Consider the following 19,289-nt stretch of genomic DNA (forward strand, 5'->3'; position numbering starts at 1 on the left):
ACACACACACACACACACACACACACACACACACACACACACACACACACACACACACACACACGCGCACGCACGCACGCACGCACGCACGCACGCACGCACGCACGCACGCACGCACGCATTAATCTAAAAAATATTTTTTTTGCAGAGGCACTTTTTTCAGGGCACTTAAATTTTAATATAAACAAAAAAAAAGAGAGACAAACCTAATAAGCAGCAAGAATTTGGTTCGCACTCCGTATTGGTTGTACAATTCTTTTGAAAAACCGGAGAGGAAGAAGTTACAGGATCGATATTTGGAAAAACCACAATTGAAGTGATGAGTATGACTACATTCAACATCGGCAACATAATTGCTTGTTTAGATTTAATAATCTCTGAAAAATAAAAAATTTTGCATGACAAAATAATTCTGTAAAATAATTCCAAACCGGAAAACATTCGACGCTTTTTTATCTTATTATGCATACATTATTTATGATAATTATTTATTATAAAGTAAAAATATAACATTAATTTTTTATTAAATAAAAGAGACACTTGTTATATGTGTAAATAATAAAAGAATTGATAATCTTTACTGAAGGTTTGTTCGCATCATGTGCTCCAGCATGCTCAAATATACTTCTGCTACAGCTCCTACTCACTTCAAGCGCGTTAGAGTGAGTAAATATTATAGTAGGATCATTTTAGAGCAAACTCGAACTCCGATGAAGTCACCAGAGGTCGCGCCGCGCGCCGCACATCGACATGTTTTTATATGCTACCACATCAATATCTCACGCAATCTATGATACACGCAATCACACATTCGTGTCAATTTTCGTATAACAAATTCGTCGCAATAAAGCGTCTAAATCTAATTTTAAGAACTAATAACAACGTTATTTGTTCGTATAAACTACGTCTGGAAACCACTATTTCGTACGTACGGGTTGCAAAGTATTCATTTCAAGCAAATGTTGTCACGATTTGACAGCTGAAACGCCATGTTTCACTAAGAAATGATAAAAAATATATCAATTTTGAAATTTTTGATCGTTCTAGGCATAGACTTCACTTCCCAAACACGTATTACTTTAATCCTGGAAAAGGATTTTCGAATCGATAAAAGAGAAAAAAATATTTGTTATACAAAAATTACATGATTTAATCGGTAAAACAGGAAGCTTTAGGATCTCCTTAAGAGCATGCGACGCGAACAAATCTTTAAAGATTCTTGGTTGAATTATCGATTCGTTCATGTAATAGATCTACAAACGCACAAGCTATTAATGAATGTAATAACAGCAGAAATGTTATAAGAATTATAATTAGTTCTGTATTAAATGAAATATTTCTTTCGCAGGACTTCCTCATGGAATTTTCGCGAAAGCCGACCGTGAATTTTCGATCGCGCCGTATGCGTCATCGCGCGTAAAAAGACACGCCGCCATCGCCTACGTGTCTCCTTACGCGAAAACAACAGACACGAACATATTACGAACCTGTCGTTTTGAATCGTGGTCCACTGCTTGCCGTACACTGCTCGACGTATGATTGCGCGAACTGATGAACGCATCGTTTTATACCGCTGCGTCCTCTCCGCGTTCTGATGGCGTAAAAGGACGTGTTTCCGTGTGTGAGATGTCCGATCAGGAACAATCGCCAAATGAAACAGCGATTTTTTTTAGAACGACGCTTGTCAACTATCCTTATTTTTGGAGAAACTATCCTTATTTTTGAAAGCTTGAAAATTGCATTTTTAATAGTCCCTGAGAGATTTTTATTTTCTATGAAAAACCATACATAATGATGACTATCCTGACGATTAAATCAAGATATATGCTGTTAATAAAATAGCGATAGAAAGTTTATTGAAAAAAAAAAATAAGGAAGATAATAAAATACATATGTGTGTATGTGTATTTGTGTAAAGAGTTAGTAATAGATTTAATTCTTCTTGTAAAATAAATCTTCCTTAAGTGCTATTTAATCAACGTTTTTTTTTACTTTTCTCTCTATTAGGGGATAGTTAGAAACTCCGCTGTTTGTCAACAAATTAATGAAGATACAAATATACATGAAATATCATTATTTACTTTTTTATGTAAAAAATTTCTTTTTATGCATCCTTTTTGCATTTAACCGCATTTATTCAAATGATATGCATTCTTAGGAAGTTGTTAACAACTTTAACAAACTTAGCTGAGGATGAGTTGAACAATGTACTTTTTCTATTTTTATTTGTAATAACTTTTAAAAAATTAGAAATTATGTAATGACTATATTGTTTTAGTTATAATGGGTGCCTTCTATTTAATGACAGAAGTCGACACAAGTATCGTTTTATATTGTTAGATTCAGGGAATGCAAAGAAAGATAAAACGATTGTGTTGACTTATGTCACTAAATGGAAGACATCAGTTACAATATTTATTGTAGTAAAACTATTATTTCATAAAATAAAAAGTTATTTTTAAGTTAGACACACGACACATGTTTGCGTAAAAATTGATAAATTTATTATTAATATAATTATGCCGTTAATAAATAAATCTTTATATTTTTTCTCTCGTTTGTAAAATGTAAGCACAGACTTCTATAACTCTATTATGTACCTACATTCATTTGCGTTGTGAATCACACTCTTAATATAGATTGGATGTACCTGACAATGAACAATATATTAGATGGACTAATTGAAATGCTCAAAGACATTAGTGGGTCACACGCTGATTGCGTGTATCGTTACGCAATCGAGGATTCGAAGTTTCCAGAATGCAAATTAGTTTGCCAATGTGGGGAAAATGATTTCTGGGAAATTTCAAAGATATCTGCGCATTTTTTCTTCAAGACATCTTTATTATCTAACATATTTATTATGACTTTTTAACATCAGATTCTTAATGGCGCGTAAAATTTCTGGATCTCCAAATCATGCTGTCTTTTTGCCACAATGAAAATTTATCATACTGTAATTATAATTATATATACATTTCGAACATTTCTTCGATTCTATATAATTCTATATAATTCTTGGTTTATAGTCCACGCATCGGAAAACTGCAACTACGTAATATATCGTTTTCTACTATTGTCTGCAAAAATAATAATAATTATAGAAGAAAGATCAGCTGCAGGGTATATATATATATATATATATATATATATATGCATATCCTACATTGCAAAACACTTACACGAGCATTTATTACAACCTGCGTAATAATTATGCATACACCTAGATGAAAGATTATTATAACTACAAACGAGCATACATATTTATGTATCGGCTGATGATGAGTAAAAATTCACATGTATAAAAACATGGCAAAAATTTAACACATATATTATATCAAGTATATAATAAATTATTTATTATTGATATTAAATAATTCATTATATATTTACTTAATTACATTATACTTCATTTAGTATCAATAATTAACATTTCACTATATAATATTTTAATATTATTTAATAATGTTCATTAAAAGTAACATTTGTAAAATAGATTTGTAAATCGGATTTGGATTAATTACTAAATTAATTAATATACGATATAATTTTCCACATTTATCATTATTTTCGATCTTGTCACACCAAGCTAGAAATTTATAATTAATTATAAGTATAACTTTCTCTACAGCACGAAATATTGCAGCAATATTGTAGTATTCAATGTAATATTTCAATAATGTGTAATATAAGGACCTGCGCACAGAATAAATATTAGGAACAGGAACAAATATTGAGATTTCAACTTAGCAGATGCCAGGATGTACAGGATCGGTTTTTGATAGGTTGAAATCTTAAACACAGAAAGCTTGCAAATATATCTCATTACAATGTTGTAATATTGCAAATAGATTGCGCAATGTATTTGCAACATTGTTCCAATGTGCATCATAAAAATGTCCGCAAGATTGCGCTAATGTCATAAGTCATAGCAATGTTGCAGCGCAATGTATTTTGTGCATTATATTAAAAATAGTTTTAATGCATTATATTATTAAAAATAAAATTCTTTTATTATTTAATATAATTTGTGATATAAATAAAAAGAATGCAGAAAAAGAATTAATCAATATATATTTTATATTATATATAATTTTATATAATTATTATATTTTATACTTAATTTGCAAATATTTTATATTCAGGTACATATACAGGATGATCCACTTAAATCGACTATTTGAAATATCTCGCTTATTTTTGATAATATAAAAAAATATTTTAAATGACAGTGAAACGATTTCGAGGGGGATGTATTTTGGTCATGTTTTCTAGATGGAAGCACTAAAATATAAAGATCATCTCCACTTTTTAAAATGGAATAGTATAATTTTTTTAACACAGTATGATTCCTCTAATTATTCTGCATATAAAAGTATTAAGATAGTGATAAAAAAAAAATCAAAACAGTTTACGAGATACTTTACCTGACACATATTGACGTAAAATGTTACATAACTCGTGAATTATTAACTTTTGGATAACCGTATCTTAATACTTTTATGAACAAAATAATAAGATGAATCAATTGATGTAAAGAAAACATAGTTGTTTTAAAAAAAATGTGTATGCAAAATGAATAATTTTTTAAATAAGCAATTATGATTTATATAAAATTATATCTGAGCAATTCTTTTTCATTTTTTCAATATAGAATTCGTGAAAGAAACAATGCAAAATTTATTCCTTTCATTATTTTTTGTTTTCTCAATATTATTTTTTTTCTTGTCAAACAATTATTTTTCTCAAACAGTAATTTTAGAAAGAAAGAAGGATATATGGAAATATTTTTCGTATATAATTATATGTTTATATAATATATATTTATATATGACGCTCTTATATGAAAAATGTTTTATTGCGTAACATTTTTTAAATTTGCTTTTTCATCTTTAATTATCGTTTTGGCTCCTTTTCATGATCAGAGTTACCCAAATCCATCATAAGCACGTTCCTAGATTTGTTAATATAAAGTTGCCATCATTATCTACTGAACCGTGGCTGCCCCTACAAAGTTTCCCACGCAACCCATCGTACTGCCTAGTATGTATCTGCAACACCCTGTACATTTAGTATACAGGATATGTCAAAAGAGTGGAAATCCTTCAATATTTTAAAAATTAAGCATTCTTGAAAAAAAATGTTTCAAACAAAAGTTGTAGGGTTTAAAAAAATCTATTTACTGATTACATCAGTTTGACCTTGGATGGTGTCGCCAAGGTCAAATCAAGATCACATCGATTGTAGTGTTTGTGCGGGATAAATTGTATATCGGGAAATGTATGGTACTGACAATCAGTCTGAGAGGGATGTTTAGTTTGTGTACTTTTGGTAGTCCGTATAATCTTGATGGGAGAGGATTTATAGGTTTTAATGTTGATTTGGTTTTATTGGGAATGTTGCTTTTCTCCATTAGGATCTTGGTGTTCTGTGCGATTGTATTAGTTGGATCTTTGTCAAACTTTTTGTATGCTTTGTCCGAGAGAAGGTTCTTTTTCTTATAGTATATCTGATGTGTTCATGATTGCTGTCGTGTTGCCTTTGTTAGCTGGATCAGACAGAACTCAACCACCTACAGCTTACAAAAAAACGGATACGACAAAAAAGATATAACCAAAATAATCAATAAATATGCAGACAAGACAACAGTCTCTGACACACAACCAGACGAAAGAATCCTATCCATTCTCCCATATGTCAAAGGAACAACAGATCGGATTGGCAAAAGATATTAAACAAACACAATATCCGAACTGTCTTCAAACCATCCAAAAAGATAGGACAAATCTTAGAAATCCTAAAAGTCAACCTCCACTCCGCAGGAGTATATAAAATACCTTGTTCTTGCGGGCAACTATACATTGAAGAAACTGGGAGAAATTAACCTATGGATAAAGAATATCAACGTGATGTCAGGCTAAAACACGCCATGCAGCATTATCAGAACACAACATCGAAACAGAACATCAAATAATATGTGATAAAACGATCACAATAGCCAACATTATATCATACTTTCCAAGAAAGAATAGAGAAGCCATAGAGATATAAAAACACCCTAACAATCTAAACAGAGATAATGGCTACAACATAAATAAAATATGCAAAACCATTCTCCCAGTTATTGAAGATCGACCAATTTCCCCCTCCTCTTTCTCTTCTTTCCCCCCTATCACTCTAACAAGTAGCATAATATAAAAGGCCCGGAGGCCGGAGAAACAGCTCAGTATCAGGCTACTTTTCGCCCTGATGAAGCGGATGCAATGTTCAGGAAACGTTGGCATTCCAAGAATGAATCTGGATACAGAAGAAATTCGCGAAACGCATAATCTTTATATAGAAAGCACCCTCAAGAATATTGTTAAACATTTATATATTATAATATGTAAATGAATTGTGGGTTCACATTTATCACACTGCAGTTTTACATTATTAAATATTTACTTTGGAATTGAATGAAAAAGAAATGGGCAATTGCAAATAATTTCTAATTAGACAAATTTTATTTATTATCTTCACTGAAATATTGTAGCAATATTTTAATAGCGTAAAATATCACAAAAATTGCAGCAATATTGAAATTTTAATATTGAAAACACTGCAACAATATCAATATTTTAAAAATCAAATATCGATATTTTAATATTTTGTAGGAAATATTGTAATATATTGCTGAAATATTTCGATTCAAGACATTTAATATATCATTCTTTTTAGATGTGTCGCTCATATTTTATTGTCAGTCCCTAAGAATAATATAGAAATGTTATGTTTTTTAACTCGATACATAAACGCTTACAAGTTTTACATTAGAAATAGAAAAAGACAATCAATCAGATTTTGTAGATGTTAAATTAATTAAAGACGATAACAAAATTATTTTTAATTTGTATAAAAAAATACATCATCTGGTAGATACTTAAATTTTAATTTACGTAAAAATATTAAAATTAATGGGGACAGTTATACATGGCAAATATAGTATTTATTCTTTTTTTACTTTAGTTGCATTTAATGTCGAAACTTCTCACGCAAATAAAATGTTTCCTCACGATAATTTCTAATTCTTGTTATTCAACTTCCGAACTAATTTAAAAATCATAAATGTAAGTTAATTAATTTACATTTTTTTGCAATCGATAACTATCTAAATAATTAATTACTTAATTTATTGTAATTATTAATGAATATAAAAACAATACGAAGTTATTTCCATGTATTTATTTTTTGTGATTGAATCTTTTTTTATATCATAGAGTTATATTTACATCAAAGAGCAAAAACGACTTTTTTTTGTGCATTTTTAGCTTTAAAATTTATTTTGTTTTAATTTAGTACAATTTTACTTTTTCAAGATGTATCAATTTAGAAATAGCCATATTGTATTTTGTTAATTTTATATTGTTATGTATTTTATATATATTTTGTTTATATATATTTTGTTTGGTGTGATCGGATTATATATATGTAGAGCATAATAAATCAGTAAATGTAACTAAAAATGAACATATCTCCATAATACAGAATTAAGATAGAACAGATAAGATAGAACATAATACAGAATTAAGATAAAACATCTTCTTCATGTATTACAATACACGCATGTATTACAATACACATCACACGCATACTGCGATACAATGTTATCGATGTTACTTTTATATATATTTTATAAAGAAAATATACAAATTTATCTCTATTAAAAATATTAGGTACATTTGAAAGATTCTAGTTTTCGAAATAAAATATCAATTTAAAATAAAAAAGAAAATTGAAAGAGAATTTCCGATATGAATTCATGATATGAAAATTCAAAGATTTTCCGAATCACGATATGAAAAAATTATTTACTTTATACTTTTTAAATGTATAAATATATAGACCCAAATATGATTTTGATTGAAATCATAATTTTTTTACGATTTCTGTAATTGTTTAGTGTCTTAAAATGGAGTGATTAATTTAAAAAAAAACTTTATTCTTCAACTTCTGTGCGTTAAATCGTACGTCTAATATAAAATTACATATAGTATGTAATATAATATTACATACTATACAATAATTAATGTAATAATCGGAAATTATAATAATCTGAAAAACAGTATTTAAACATTAGTGAAACATTAAATATATTTAATAAACCGCAGACATATTTTGAAGTATTAATTTAATGGCTGACATATAAAATAATAATTTATAATATCTAAATGTAATCTCTCCACTTTACAACTCTCATATTTTTTTATGCCATGGTCCGTTAGTGATGATTTCTTCCAACTAAATTAAATCTAATTCAATTAAACGTCTAAATATTTAGTAGTGTCTAATATAAAATTTTTTCTTAATATATTTGTTCTCTTTTTTCATAAACTCTTCTTCTGTTTGGAGTATGCAAAAGATGGCAAGTAAATTTTACTTAAACTAAAAGAATTAAAAGATAAAGGAAGTTCATGTAAATTACGAATGATAATTATAGACTATATAAATGCCTTTTTTTGTACATTATACCAATGATTTATTAATTGTAAAGCATACAGGAGTCTATTATAACGAGAATTATAATCTAAGTAGTCTAAAGTCGTCTAAAAAATATGCAATAACGTTGTTCTGCATTATCATATAATTCATAACATAATTCGGTCCGTGACAATCGTTTTGTGTCATTTTTTTTTACTATTAGTGCGCCGGACAAGTTATCGTATAGGTTTAGAGCAATTTAAAAGCGTTAATATTATGGATCAACATGATTTTCCATTCGTGTATTTTTATGTGAAAGAGGGAAGAATTTCGTTTTTTCATACACAGTATATGCAATACACAGTATATACAATATATATATATATATATATATATATATATACAATAATTATGTATCATTAAATTGTAATTATTATTAATTTATTATTATATTATTATTATAATAAAAATTATAATAATCGAATAACTCTTAATATTTAAAAATTCAAAAGAAAATATAAAGGATAAATAAAAATCAAGCATAGTGGAATGCAAATTAAATCATAAACATCATATTATTTAAAATTTACATAAACATCTAATAAACATTTCAGGTTCTCTTCGGACCATCCTCAATAAATATTTTGACTTCTAATTTGAACTCGAAGAACAATTCAATCAATTTAATTTGCAGATACATTGTTCACTGATGATGGCCCAAAACATTTGAACGTTTATGTGAAAAAAAAATCGAAAAACAAAAACTCAACGAATAATCATTAAAAATAAAAAATGATCATATAATAATAATAATAATAATAATAATCATGTATAAAATAATAATAAAAAATCTACAAATATAATCATACAAATACATGATCGACATACGGTTATATATCATATTTTATCGCGATCAGCTGCTGGTCCTGTTGATTTGGTATCGACGGCGTTTCTCGTTGCAACGGTTAACTTGTGACGACACAATTGTGGATAACTGGAAATAACCTGAAATAACCTCATATTGCCCTGTGCGAGGCAACTGTGTTCGATGTATTATGCGGTGGCCAAGTTATAACTATTTATAAAACCAGCTCGTGACTGGCGTACTTCCTTTAAGATGATAGAGCAAATATTACTCGTGGCAAATCAGGCGTATTTCGCTGTTGCGTCTTTCAGAATTAATTGAAATCTCGGATATCTCGTTGCCTCCAATGGAGCGGTCCTGTTTATGAGACTTTCTCCTGCCGATACATTAAACATGGTAAATTTAACGTTGAAAACAATGAAAATATGTGTCTTACAGAAATCACATGTTCCAGTTATATTGATTGTTTAAAATTTTTTTCATTTCTTTAAATGTATCTTTTGAACTTATCTCTTCTCTATGTTTATGTCTTGTATTTTAATTTTGTGTTTAATGACATTTCTTTCAGGCTCTTCTAGGAGCGCAATTGGTCATCACCCTTGTAATGGTCAGTATTATACAAAAATTGAGTCCACATTTTTCCTTTGCTAGGTGGATCTTATGTTCCACAGGGTATGTATCTTCATGTATAATTACGGAAATAATGGACAGTAATGGTATAGTAAGATCTATCATCTTTGTTTTTCTGTTTGCATAGATTGACACGATATCTGTATCCAACAGATCAGCAACTCAGAGCATTAGCTGGTGTGCCGAAAGAGAAACCAAAGAGAGGAAAACACAACGAGAACGGCAAAGTGGGAGATGTGTTTCACGTCCCTAGAAATTTAGATATCAAACTTGAAAGTGCAAAAATAACTATTGTCGATGTAGTGAACTTAAAATATTATACGGAATATCAGTGGCTATTGGACTTCTCTGTATACGCTATCATTGTTTATATATTAACAGAGGTTAGTACTCTTCAATTGCCACTCTTTAATTAATATGAATATTTATCTATATGAACAAAAATATCTTTTTTAAATATTATCTTTAATGACAACGTTTTAACTAGTATTTATATTCAGTACAGTTGAGAGAGATCATGTTTTATATTGTCTAAAATTTCTCCTTTATCACTCAACAGGTGTACAATTATTTGTATCCAATCAAAGATGAAATTAATCTCAGTATACTTTGGTGTGTGGTGGTTTTGGGCTTTGCATTGTATCCTTTGAATTAAAATTTTTAACAGAAAATATGTAAAACTTCCTATTTTCTAAGGGATGAAAATCATGTTACATTGCTTCCTTATGTAATTTATAGTAAAGTGCTACTTTCCCTTTGGATACAATATTTCAAAGGTGAAGAGAGTGTTGGTGAAAGATCCACGTGCATCGTTACTGGATTTGCATATCTTCTTATTGCTATGATGGTACTCATAATTGATGAAAATAAGTTGGAAATTGGATTGGAAAAAGCATATACGAGTTTCAATCATAGTGCTTCTCGTTTTTTAGATACTCAAGGGCTTTCTTCGACGTAAGTTTAATTAAAAATTGAATAAATAATTTTAAATCTGTTTCATTGTGATTATATAAGATATTGTTAGTGAAAGAATATTTCAGTAATAGATCTTTATCATTTATCAATTTTAAATAAATACATTTTTTAAGAATAATTTAATACAGTATAACTAATATTAAAGATTAAATAATTTTATAATAATTTCTATTATTATATTGTAAATAATATTTTTGTTTTTGTTACAATAACGTTACTAATATATTTAATATAGGGGACCAGCCTCAAAAATTGTTTTAAAGTTTTTTCTTGCTATATGGTGCGGTTTATTGGGATCTTTGTTTACCTTCCCGGGATTAAGGGCGTCAAAAATGCATTGGGATACGTTGAGGTAAAATAAACTCAATTAATTTAATTGAAATTGAATGCTGATTATATATGTAGAAATAATTGCAGGTATTACAAAGATAATAAATTATTAGTGCTAATAGCAAATATTAGTTATGCCTCGCCACTTTTGTTGGTAAGCCTATGGATTACACCTATAAGTAGGGATTATTTGACTGTTCGAATATTCAGTGGCATGACTGCTCCATTGTAAGTTGAGAGAAAATAATAAATTAATTAATATCTAAATAAATTGAAAAAAATTGAAAAAATTTTGTTACAGAATGACAGTAGCAAGATTTGAAAGTTTGAGATTGACTATTATTGTTGTTGCCAGTTTATTAAAAATTGTACTCATGCCGATATATCTACAATCTTACTTAAATCTCGCCATTCAGAGATTAGAGATACAAAAGAAAGAAGCTGGCCGAATAACTAATGTTGATTTGCAGAAAAAGGTTTGTGTCATAATATTATGAATTTATATAATTATTTTAACTGAAAACTTTGTTTTTTGTTAAATAATAAAACAAGTTTCCTTTATTGTTGCAGATTGCAGCTGTATATTATTATCTATGTGTAGTGGCGCTTCAATTCGTTGTTCCTATAATTATATGTTTATTTTTTACGTTTTTGTACAAAACACTTGGTATGAAAAATATTGTGAAATATATAGTTTATTTACAAAATATATATACATTATATATTTTTTAATTATATCAGGTGGTTTTACCTGGGAAGGCATTTTGAAAGGAACGTTGGAGGAAGAGTGCCCAGCGGATGAATTACCGAAGTCATTATCATCTACAGTTAATATTGATAATATCGACAAGACTGTTATACAAACTGCTGAAGAAGTTCAACTCGCGCTAGGTTCATTGAAACAAGTAATGTCTTAAGATATTCGTTAAAAAAAATTAAATTTTATCACAGAAACTGACATTTTTAAGCAATGTTTCAAACAATAGTACAAAGAAAATGTTTTGTTTGTTATAGATATTTACCACAGATGTGTACAGAGGCGTCTTAGGATTAGCGACGTGGTGGAGTTGCTTCGCATTATTATCGACCAGTGCCATGGGCATGTTTTATCAATCGTACTTTTCGAACATGTGAAATGATTTGTTGGGAGAAAAATTCAGATGTCACATCGCACAAATTTTCATTAATTCACAGATCAATCATTCATTAATTAGACATAGCGTTGTTCATTGAGATACATATTTTCAGATTATCTATTTTAACGTCTATCGCCAAATAATTAAGATAATGGCTATCAATAACGTAAGATTTTTTAATGCATATGGCAATAAGTAGTACTACAGTTGTATTGTAAATAAAGACATTCTGGGACTTAAATAAAAATTATAATTGTGTTAAAAACATGATTATGGTATATATATATATATATATATATAATAACGTGTATTTACGTAATATATAAATAAAATAGAATTAAATTACAATGTTGAATATTATTGTAATTGTTTGCTATTTCCATCAAATATATTGAAGATTATAATCAAAAATATATTATTAAAAGGATATCTTATATTCGCAATAAAATAAATATTCGCTATGATATAAATGCGATTATCACTACTGATTAGGTACTTGAAATTCTATAATCGTTCATCACATCGCAATTAATACTCACCATACGCTCACACTATTGTTGCATTAAGCATTTCGAAAGTAACTTTCTCTGTTATCAGCGATCTTGATCTTGAAAGAAATTATTTTGTTTGCACTCTTAATGTAAAAAAATATTCATTTTTTTCTGCTATTAAAAATAGATGATATACTGGTTGCGAGAACCTTGTCCCATGGCTTTCGTCTGTTATATTTTAAGCAAACTATTACGCGTTGTCTGATTACAATTCATGGATTGTTCGACATTTTACATCCCGGAGAAAGTGTCTCGATGAAATGATGTCGATCGGATGCATCTCACGTTTCGTACCAGCCGTTTCCGTGGTATATAGTTCCCCATGAGGTTTCATAGCGCCGTAATACCGTCGTGATTTTTGCCAGCGATAATACTGTTCCTCTTCATTGTACGTTACAAGATTGATCATAACGATTTTTCATAATGTTGGTGAGTGAGACAAACAGAACACATACTTTTCATGTCTCATTTTTCAAGTGTAACGGAACGTTTCGTTGAAAGCTCAAATTTTAAAAATGTGCTCTAAGAATTAAAAAAATTTCACGTGGACACAATAAAACAAAAAGTCCAGGAAAGCTTTCGAAAATACGAACGTTTTAACATATTGATAATGAATTAGAAAAATGAATTATTAAAGTAAAATGTATATATCTGATCCAAATTCTAAATCTTTGAGAAATATTTTATATAAATATTGCTATATAGTAATTTTTACAATCAGGGGATAATTATAATATAACATTATTATAACAATGAAATAACGATAATTTCTATAATAGTACTTGATAATTATTCTTAATTGTTATCACAATTATTAAATTAAATAAGAATAATAATAATTTAATTTTTATAATTATCAACATATCTTTGTAATAATGTCCTTTTTTTAAAGATATTTATTATATAAGTATAGATATCATCTTTCAGAAACTCATTATATTAAGCTAATTAAATATTTGTCTGGACTGATGTCAAAAATTGCAAATTGCAGAAATACGCGATTGTCTTAAGTGCGATGTATTGTTTCATCACGGCCGAGCCACCGATTCAAGCTGGGGTGAAGCCGACAAACGTAATAGGCAGTTCAGAGCAACATACCTCCTTCAGTTTCGTCCGACCGGGATTAACGCAAACATCATTCGCATTCGCTGGACCTAGCTCCCATCAATCGTTCGCCTCCAGCATCGGTAATCCTCAGCTAATTCAAAAGGTTCAACCGAGTATTGCACAAGCCCTCGCCCAAAGAAACCCTGGTTTAGGTTTGTGCTTACAATTAATAAACAATATTCAAAGTTCTCTTTTGTTAAAAAAGTTCTCTTAGTGTTCTTACACTAAGTATTTTTAATTTTATCATTCACATCTAATCATAGCGATAATTAATGATTTCTTAATGAAAAACAAGTCGGAAAATCTTGAATTTTTTTCTTTTTTTTCGATGTTTAATAAAGAAAATATTATTAAATAAAGTCCATGTACATATGGACTTACATAATTATCTCATCTATATTTTCACGCATACATGAAACGCGCCACTCACAAAAGCTAAAAAGCATATCATTTAAAGAGAGATTGAATGAATTCAATTTAATAATATATCTTTCAATCATTGTGCAGGATATTACGCACTCGGTCCCGCTGCGAGTGGGATCCTTCCGAATTTTGTGCCCGGATCGTTGGTGTATCAGGCTCAAACAGATCCCGCGGTCGCATTAACGTATGCCCAGCAGCAGCCGCAGCAAGCGTACTTGCAAGCGTATCAGCCGAATGCAGCAATTTATCAATCGCAATTGGCGCAACTACTCGCCCTTCGTCAGGCACAATTGGCACAGACTCAACAAGGACAGCTGCACGCGATTCCATCGGAACAGGTAGGTTCACTTTTGTCAGGAGAGAAAAGTGAAAATTCAAACGATGCATTTATGATATACGAGGCCTTATTTTATTATTTTATTTAATTATTTTCGAAAAACGTACGCATATTTTTATATGTGATATTTTTTGACAATACAGTTCATGTTTGCCGACAACAATCGTATATCGCATCTTATTTCATCGAATTATCTAACTGAAATAAAATATACTAATAAATTATAATAAGTAATTTGTTTGAATAGTACTAATTAAATATTTATTAAATCTAGATATATTTATTTAGTAGAGAATCATTAATTTAATTTAATAATTTTTTTTGTTAAGTAAATATTTATTTGCTGTAAGTAAATGTTTAGTTAGCACTATTCAATTAAATATTTATTAAAATTTAGTACATTTTTTCTTAGTGTAGTAAGAGATAATAATTCTCATATATGGTGATTATTAAACGTTTGATTATTAAATATGATTTCTGTTAATAGTAATTGTGCACAGGTACCTGAGGCTCAGATTCAGTTGCAGCAGAAACAGCAAACGGAACAACAATCGCAAAATTTGCTGGGTATCGCTTATTCATCTGCCCCATCGGTCGCGCGCGTGAAAGTCTCTGGAAATGGATACAAATTCGACTTCTGATCCCGATTATTACAGCAACAGTACAGCGCTTATTGTAACAAAAACAATTTCTGCTCATACAATTTCTCAAATACAAAATTACATTCAAATACACATACAGGGTGGGCCATTTAAAATTTCGAATTTAATTTGGCTCTAAAAAAAAAACGCATGAATATTTTTCAAAGTTTATGGCTTTATTGGAAAGGCTTCATACCGAGATCTTTATTCAAAATTCTTCTCAAAGAAGTGCGTGAAATGTTCAAGTTTTGAGAACGATGGTGAGTTGATGTTGATGATTGTTCAAGCACACTCTGACTAACAGCAGCAATGTTTTCGGTTGACCTTACTGGACGAGCACGTGAACGAGTTGCTTTATCCAATAAGGATCCAGTTTGCCGAATTCGCTTCACAAATTGATCCACAAACTGCGTTGAAGGCATTTTTTTTCTACCAAATTTTCCACGTAAATTTCTTATTTCAGTTTGGGTTGAAGACTCACCACTTTGGAAGTAAGTTTTCAATATTTCCCAATTTTGTTCAAGCGTATAGCGACTCATTTCATAAATGTCAAACAAAAAACTAAATTTCTGATACGTCATAAATGTTATTGCGCCTTTCAAATTCAAAATAACCGGTAGTTGAAATTCCAAACGCTAGATGGCCCACCCTGTATATGCACATTTATTTATTATTAAAAAATCCTATAAATAAGTTAACTATATATACGTACTTTGTATATTAAATTATATTAAATATAATATTTAAAAGTCGTAATTAGAGCTATTTTGTTATATAAATAATCAGCTACAGTTTAAAATAAAATTTATAGATATCTCGTTCAATAAGTTCTTAAATAAATATAGTATTCTAGATATTCTAGCGCATTATTAGGATATATTAGTCACTTATACATATTGTTATTACGAATGAAAAAAATTAACTTTGCAAGGCCCCGGGGGGATTCGAACCCCCGATCTCCTGTTTACTAGACAGGCGCTTTAACCAACTAAGCCACGGCGCCTACGAATTCTTTTTCGACCTATCAACTCCATAAGTACTTTCATGACATTTCAGCTTCATAACTACATCGATTGTCTCTTTATTATATTATATTATATTATTATTATTAATCAAAACATAATTCAGATCACAAATTATTTATTCCATTAATTATACAATTTATTTTGATTCATAGATGCATAAGGTCTCTGAAAGATATTAAAAAGATACGAAGAGGATTGCATTATAATTGAAGTCAAATTAAAAATTTCACATATATACAATAATAAGTATACAATAATAAGTGCGCGTAATTTGAACTTAAAAATAACATTGCATTTTCTTTTCTGTATTTATTTATATTTAAAGTATCCTTATGCTGGATATATTTGGCATAAAACATTACATTTCGACTGTATTTTTGGATCAGAAATAAAAGAAAAAATAATAAAAAAAAGAGATCTCCCCGACGGGGAATCGAACCCCGGTCTCCCGCGTGACAGGCGGGGATACTAACCACTATACTATCGAGGAATTTTTATTGGTGATTTCAAAATATATGACATCTATTAATACAATAAATAGCTATATAATAATAAGTATTAAATACATATTAAATGCTTATATAATTGTGCAAAACATATAAAAATAACTTAAAATTTTCATTTAATTACGTCATCATGATTCATCCTGTAATAACGGATATTTTAAATAAATCTAATAAAAATTGAATTATTATTCCGCACTAACAATTACATTAACGAAAAAAAAATAAAATAAAATAATAATTCCCCTGGCCTCCATTTTGCAAGAAAAAAGAACATTCAGTAGCAAAAATAATGTTCCCCATTATTCACGCAGTCGGTAGGACTCGAACCTACGCTCCCAGAGGGAATCTGATTTCTAGTCAGACGCCTTAACCACTCGGCCACGACTGCTACGCGTATTTACCTGCTGGAAATTCAGATATCTTGTAATGCAAATATTTCAATATATATCAAGTATTAATTTTATTATATATGAATTATATATGAATGTGTGATATATTATACACAGTAATTGACTCGATACTAATCGTATTTTCAGATCCAAAATATATTTAATATTATCCAATTCAGTATTCGCGATACGGGTATAGAGATGTGCTTTTGCGTCATTAAACTCCGCTGTTGTAACAAAAGGTTATAATAAAAATGGCGATCACGTAAAAATTCACGGAAAGCGTTGACAAAAATTAACGATTGACCCCGACGTGATTTGAACACGCAACCTTCTGATCTGGAGTCAGACGCGCTACCGTTGCGCCACGGAGTCTTGGCGGTGAGTCGCTCCCGAGTAAGAAATACATTCGTATCTCGATAAATCAGATTACGAATGATCTCATTTCTTATCTTACGTGTCACTGCATGTCACGAATTTTATATCGAACAATAATAAGAATAATTCTTGTAAACTTCTGGCATTAAAGTTTTTAAATGAAGAACAAAATAATTCCAAATATCGTAGCTCTTGCATTCGAAATACAATTACCTAAAAAAATTCTTTATTTCCTTATTTAAATTATTTTGTTTTTTAATAATATGCATGATATTTATACTGCAAGGAAAATAAAGAATGGCACTTGTGGATAAATTTTAAGCTTCTCTGTATTTATGATGACACGCACAAGAACGTATTTTTACAGACTGGCATTCGCGTTTCGCATTTGGCCATCCGATCCTCTCGAGGCACTTTGCGGCGTGATCTACATGCAAAAGAAACATTAAGGACGAGAGAACAGTCTTGTATAATAAAGCATAACATATATGTAAAATAAAAAAATGGAAAAGTTCTTCATTTCCTTCCTTTCCAAAATAGAAGGTTCTAATTGGTTGACTTTCTTATGCTTTATGCATTATGTATACAAAGTGCTCCAACTTTAACACACATTCTACAATAAGCCATTAGTAATAAATCAGAAGTCAGAAGCTAGAAATTGACCAATCATAGTTAATTGTTCTTCTTACTTATTTGACTGTTAATGATTTATTGTAGAATAGCCATAAAGCTGATTCTACAATGAGTTGATAGTCGGAAATCTTAAGTCTTAACCAGTTTTAATCTAAATAGATGACTATGATTTTTCGCATCTACTAGTTATTAATGGTACAGCGAGTCATTTAATTCGACTAATGAGAAGGAATAAAATCGAATTTGGTCAGTCTTGAGAAAATCGATAGTCTTAGTCGTACAAGTTGGCCAACTTCATCAATTCACCGATAAGACTAAGGACTATCGACTACCGACTCTTTGTAGAATCAGCTTAAGGTTACCGGATTCATGGTCGGATCTTTGACGCTAACAACGTTAGCTCGACCCAAGCGTCCCGAGTGTACGGGTTATACGATCGATACATGGACATGCGCTACTGCATGTCCCCCGCTTTGCGAGGAGCGCTCGCTTCTTCGCATGTGTGCGTGCCGCCGTGAGAAATTGAACGCGCACATCAGCCACGTCGCCATATGCAGTGCGGCGAGGCGAGACGATGCGAGGAATTGGTGCGCGGCCGATCGTTGATCATCGTCACCCCAGCGCGGCCGGCCCGGCCCAGCCCGGTGACGAGCACGTGGTGCGTGCTCACATCCCGCATGCGAGCACCGCGTTATCCGGACGGCACGCAGTGATAGGAGCTCGTATGGCAGCTGTTCTCCCTACGTTGAACAGAGTTTCGCGCGGGTTGTCTCGCCGAGCCCCTCCTGCTACCAGGGAAACACATCGCACAAGGAGGCGATCTCGAGCTCTCTCCACTCTCTCAATCAAGTCGGCCAGCTCACCGGCGATGTTCCATCATACCTTGACTTTCGCCCGTGAGGAATT

At 30.4% G+C, this 19,289-nt stretch overlaps 3 protein-coding genes and 4 non-coding genes across 7 annotated transcripts in view; 2 read left to right on the forward strand and 5 right to left on the reverse strand.

The window, feature by feature from the left end:
- Positions 1-4,436, reverse strand: part of LOC105626841 (astakine-like) — a 5,874-nt gene extending 1,438 nt beyond the window's left edge. Inside the window, 4 exon segments of the mRNA XM_012208134.1 lie at positions 207-377; positions 1,488-1,525; positions 1,527-1,591; positions 4,428-4,436. Coding sequence (XP_012063524.1) covers positions 207-377; positions 1,488-1,525; positions 1,527-1,591; positions 4,428-4,436 — 283 coding nt within the window.
- A 5,249-nt stretch (positions 4,437-9,685) lies between these two features.
- LOC105626730 (transmembrane protein 161B) lies at positions 9,686-12,391 on the forward strand. The gene is made up of 11 exons (XM_012208024.1): positions 9,686-9,718; positions 9,891-9,994; positions 10,080-10,335; positions 10,512-10,591; positions 10,691-10,906; positions 11,163-11,279; positions 11,345-11,485; positions 11,559-11,733; positions 11,828-11,924; positions 11,999-12,162; positions 12,272-12,391. Exons 1-11 carry the CDS (start codon positions 9,686-9,688, stop codon positions 12,389-12,391), a joined length of 1,503 nt encoding a protein of 500 aa, XP_012063414.1.
- Positions 12,392-13,959: 1,568 nt separating this feature from the next.
- LOC105626731 lies at positions 13,960-15,452 on the forward strand. Its single transcript, XM_012208025.1, has 3 exons — positions 13,960-14,203; positions 14,559-14,812; positions 15,312-15,452. Exons 1-3 carry the CDS (start codon positions 13,960-13,962, stop codon positions 15,450-15,452), a joined length of 639 nt encoding a protein of 212 aa, XP_012063415.1.
- A 929-nt stretch (positions 15,453-16,381) lies between these two features.
- Positions 16,382-16,455, reverse strand: Trnat-agu. Its single transcript has one exon. It is a non-coding gene; the product is annotated as a tRNA-Thr (tRNA).
- Positions 16,456-16,895: 440 nt separating this feature from the next.
- Trnad-guc lies at positions 16,896-16,967 on the reverse strand. Its single transcript has one exon. It is a non-coding gene; the product is annotated as a tRNA-Asp (tRNA).
- Positions 16,968-17,289: 322 nt separating this feature from the next.
- Trnas-aga lies at positions 17,290-17,371 on the reverse strand. Its single transcript has one exon. It is a non-coding gene; the product is annotated as a tRNA-Ser (tRNA).
- A 304-nt stretch (positions 17,372-17,675) lies between these two features.
- Trnaw-cca lies at positions 17,676-17,747 on the reverse strand. Its single transcript has one exon. It is a non-coding gene; the product is annotated as a tRNA-Trp (tRNA).
- Between the last annotated feature and the right edge of the window lie 1,542 nt (positions 17,748-19,289).

The sequence above is a fragment of the Atta cephalotes genome, assembly GCF_000143395.1.
Source record: "Atta cephalotes unplaced genomic scaffold scaffold00006, whole genome shotgun sequence".
Taxonomy (NCBI): domain Eukaryota; kingdom Metazoa; phylum Arthropoda; class Insecta; order Hymenoptera; family Formicidae; genus Atta; species Atta cephalotes.

Coding starts and splice junctions, on each gene's coding strand:
- LOC105626730 (XM_012208024.1), top strand. CDS start 9,686: ATGAGACTTTCTCCTGCCGATACATTAAACATG. Junction 9,719..9,890: donor CTGCCGATACATTAAACATG/GTAAATTTAACG, acceptor CATTTCTTTCAG/GCTCTTCTAGGAGCGCAATT. Junction 12,163..12,271: donor CGCTAGGTTCATTGAAACAA/GTAATGTCTTAA, acceptor TGTTTGTTATAG/ATATTTACCACAGATGTGTA.
- LOC105626731 (XM_012208025.1), top strand. CDS start 13,960: ATGTATTGTTTCATCACGGCCGAGCCACCGATTCAAGCTGGGGTGAAG. Junction 14,204..14,558: donor CCAAAGAAACCCTGGTTTAG/GTTTGTGCTTAC, acceptor ATCATTGTGCAG/GATATTACGCACTCGGTCCC. Junction 14,813..15,311: donor ACGCGATTCCATCGGAACAG/GTAGGTTCACTT, acceptor AATTGTGCACAG/GTACCTGAGGCTCAGATTCA.